The following is a 3,329-nucleotide window of genomic DNA, read 5'->3' on the forward strand; positions in this document are numbered from 1 at the left end:
TGGCCTGCAAAATAGAAGGACATAGGATGGACACCATGAGTTGTCCAGAATATAGGAAATTAGTCCTTGGGAACAAGGACTAAAGAGGTCTAAATCTATAAAATGGACAAAAGGTCCTTTTACAACCTCTTTGTCCAGGATCTAGACCCCAAAAGAAGTAACCCAGATTTTAATATGTTAGTAATCGTCGCTGTTGCTCCAAGGTTCCGGCAATATACACCGGAGGCCTATTTTAGAACGTTGTCGTCGGTTGATCCCTATACTATCAACATGACGACAACAAAGGTTTTATTTATTTTTTATTTATATATTTATTTTATATTTATTTATTTCATTTTATCTTATTTTAATCTAGATTTTAGAAGAGCATATCCCGACCATTATTACAAAATCCCAACTAGGATACCTTCGGTTATTCATAAGATTAATATCAAAATAAATTTCCCATATGATAGCCCGGGGTCACGTATCTTACTGCACAGCGTGGTGAGAATGTGGGCCTGATACAAGCAAAATGGCTAACGATAAAAAATAGGCAAAAACCAGATAAACGTACTGCAAGTGAACTTGGGTCCAAGATAGCGCATGATATCGCCTTTGACGAAGCAAACAAACATCACATCTACGTTATGATAATATCCGAGCCAAACAAAAACATTGCAAAAAAAAGGGTGGCTCGTCGATAAGAATGCAGGAGTGGCGATAGCCATCATAAATAAAAACTTGGAAATAGACAAGACGCTTCGAGGTGATAACTGCGTACAAATAGAAACCAATGGCACCATTATGACGGCCGTTTATATCTCACCGAATATCAGCGATAGAGAATACCAAAAGGCCATAGATAAAACTTTTGAAACGGCTACCAATAACAATGGAGGACGACTATCCATAATGGCCGGAGATATAAACGCGAAATCCGCAATATGGGGATCTCCTATATCTGATACAAAAGGACAAATGGTAGAGGAGTGGTTGGCCCAAACAGGATGGGTAGCAATCAATAACGGCCATCACACCTTTGAAAGAGGTAACTCTAAAACACATATAGATGTTACTCTCTGTCATACCAGTCATTATAATAAGATCACCAACTGGTGTATAGAATATATCAATCCCTACACACACCATGGACATATTCGATATCAGATAAAAACGAAAGGAGCAATAAAAAAGATGAGCCCTAACAACAGGAAAAGGACATACTTGAACACCGAAAAGTACGTAGAAATACTAAAAAAAAGTAATGGAACATACGAGGAAATACTGAAGGCATATAAAGATGCCTCCAATAATAACGACGCTAACACCTCGATGCAACCATTCTGGTGGAATCCTGAAATCGAGAATGCCAGAAAAGAATATAATAAACATAGACGTAAATACACCCGAGAAAAACTCCCACATTTAAAACAAAAGTGGGAAGACGGTATGAAGTTACAAGGCAAAGTACTAAAAAGTCTAATTATGCAAGCCAAAAAGAGATGTTGGGACGACCTCATGAAAGACATTGAAAACGACATATGGGGACAGGGTTACAGGATAGTGACGGGCAAGTTGGCTAATAGAACACAAGGCCAACTCAGCGCGGAAAGGAGAAAAAATATTCTCCGCACCCTCTTCCCGACAACAAGAGGGAAAATGACGACGACGACGAACGAAATAGTTTCACCAGTGACGAGTTCGATATAGCGATTAGAGATATTAAAAACCAGGCACCAGGACCAGACGGCCTGCCAAACGAAGCTCTAAAAATAGCGGTGAAAACTAAACCGTTGCAAGTTCTTAACTATCTAAACGAACTTTTGAAGCAACAACGGTTTCCCGACTGCTGAAAAACAGCCAGAGTCGTTCTACTTCCGAAGGAGGGTAAAGACCCAAACGAGGCAGGCAGCTATCGCCCTATATGCCTGATCAACTCTTTCGGAAAACTACTAGAACGTATGATTACAAATAGATTGGCTGAGGAGATCGAGAATAAGAACCTCCTATCTCCGCATCAGCATGGCTTCCGACCCAAAAGATCAACGGTGTCGGCAATAAACGAACTAAAAGAAATAGTAGGTAAAACCAGCCACAAATGGGGTGTACTTGTGGCTGTTGATATAAAAAATGCCTTCAATACCGCGAAATGGCATAAAATAGTCATGGCTTGTAAAGATAACGGAATTAGCCCTTACCTAACGAACTACATAAAGAACTACCTGAGTGACAGGAGGGTGACCTCCGGCATCATTTCACATAGATGCACGATGGGTGTTCCGCAGGGCTCCGTCCTGGGACCGGTTCTGTGGAACATCATGTACAACGGTATCCTAGTGTTGGACTATGGCCCAAAAGTTTCCACTATCGCGTACGCTGATGACCTCGTCTTCTACATCGTAGGAGACAAAGAAAATGAGGTCAGGAATAGAGCAGAGAATACAGTAGCTCTAGCGGTCCGTTGGATAACAAGAAACGGACTTAAATTGCTCCTCAGAAAACGGAGATACTGACGGTGAAGGGACCACGGAAAACAAACGGTCCCTTCAAAATGGTAGTGGAAAGACAAAGAGTCGAGGCCAAAAAGAAAATAAAATATCTGGGAGTAATAATAACAAAAAACCTCAACTTCCTGGAACATATGAAATACACGGTCGAAAAAGCCGATAAAAAGATCACACAACTACGGAGACTGATGCCGAATGTGGGAGGGCCTGATTATTGCAAGCGCAGGGTTCTGTGCCAAGTAATGCACAGCGTCCTCCTGTACGCGGCACCAGCCTGGTGCGAAGCTATGAAGATACAATCATACAAGGAAAGATTAATGGCCGCGCAAAGAAAAGGCTTACTGATGGTTGCCGCTGCCTATAGGACCGTTTCGGCCGAGGCAGTCCAGGTTATAGCAGGTTTCCCACCGATTGATCTCATGATAGCAGAGAGATGTTTTCTATATAAAATAGGAGGCAGGTTAGCCGGCAATAGACGAATGCCAAGAGAAAGAACATATAAAAAGTGGCAGGAGAGGTGGGATAGTCTGGAGACGAAGGCCCAGTGGACAAAAACATTGAATAAAGACATAAGAAGCTGGGTCATGTGTAAACACAGAACCACTTCTTACTACATCACGCAGATTCTGACGGGGCATGGTTCGTTCGGAACCTTCACTAAAAGAATCCGTAAAACCGAGGATGACACATGTAAAACATGTGGGCAAAGGGACGACCCGGCCCATGTCCTCTACGAATGTGCGAGATGGGGCGAGGAGAGAACCAGACTAAAAGAACAACTAGGATGTGACTTGCCTACGGCAACCGAGATCATAGGGAAAATGTTGGAGGATAAAGCAA

General features: G+C 42.2%; 1 protein-coding gene across 1 annotated transcript; it reads left to right on the forward strand.

Annotated features, from left to right (window-relative positions):
- Window positions 1-786: 786 nt before the first annotated feature.
- On the forward strand, window positions 787-1,692 carry LOC130453143 (uncharacterized). Its single transcript, XM_056792749.1, has one exon. The coding sequence runs from the start codon at window positions 787-789 to the stop codon at window positions 1,690-1,692; it is 906 nt and encodes a 301-aa protein (XP_056648727.1).
- The last annotated feature ends 1,637 nt before the right edge of the window (window positions 1,693-3,329 follow it).

Source organism: Diorhabda sublineata, chromosome 2 (genome assembly GCF_026230105.1).
Source record: "Diorhabda sublineata isolate icDioSubl1.1 chromosome 2, icDioSubl1.1, whole genome shotgun sequence".
Lineage (NCBI taxonomy): Eukaryota > Metazoa > Arthropoda > Insecta > Coleoptera > Chrysomelidae > Diorhabda > Diorhabda sublineata.

What these genes read in the sequence shown, in the direction of transcription:
- LOC130453143 (XM_056792749.1), top strand. Translation starts at nt 787, where the DNA reads ATGACGGCCGTTTATATCTCACCGAATATCAGCGATAGAGAATACCAA.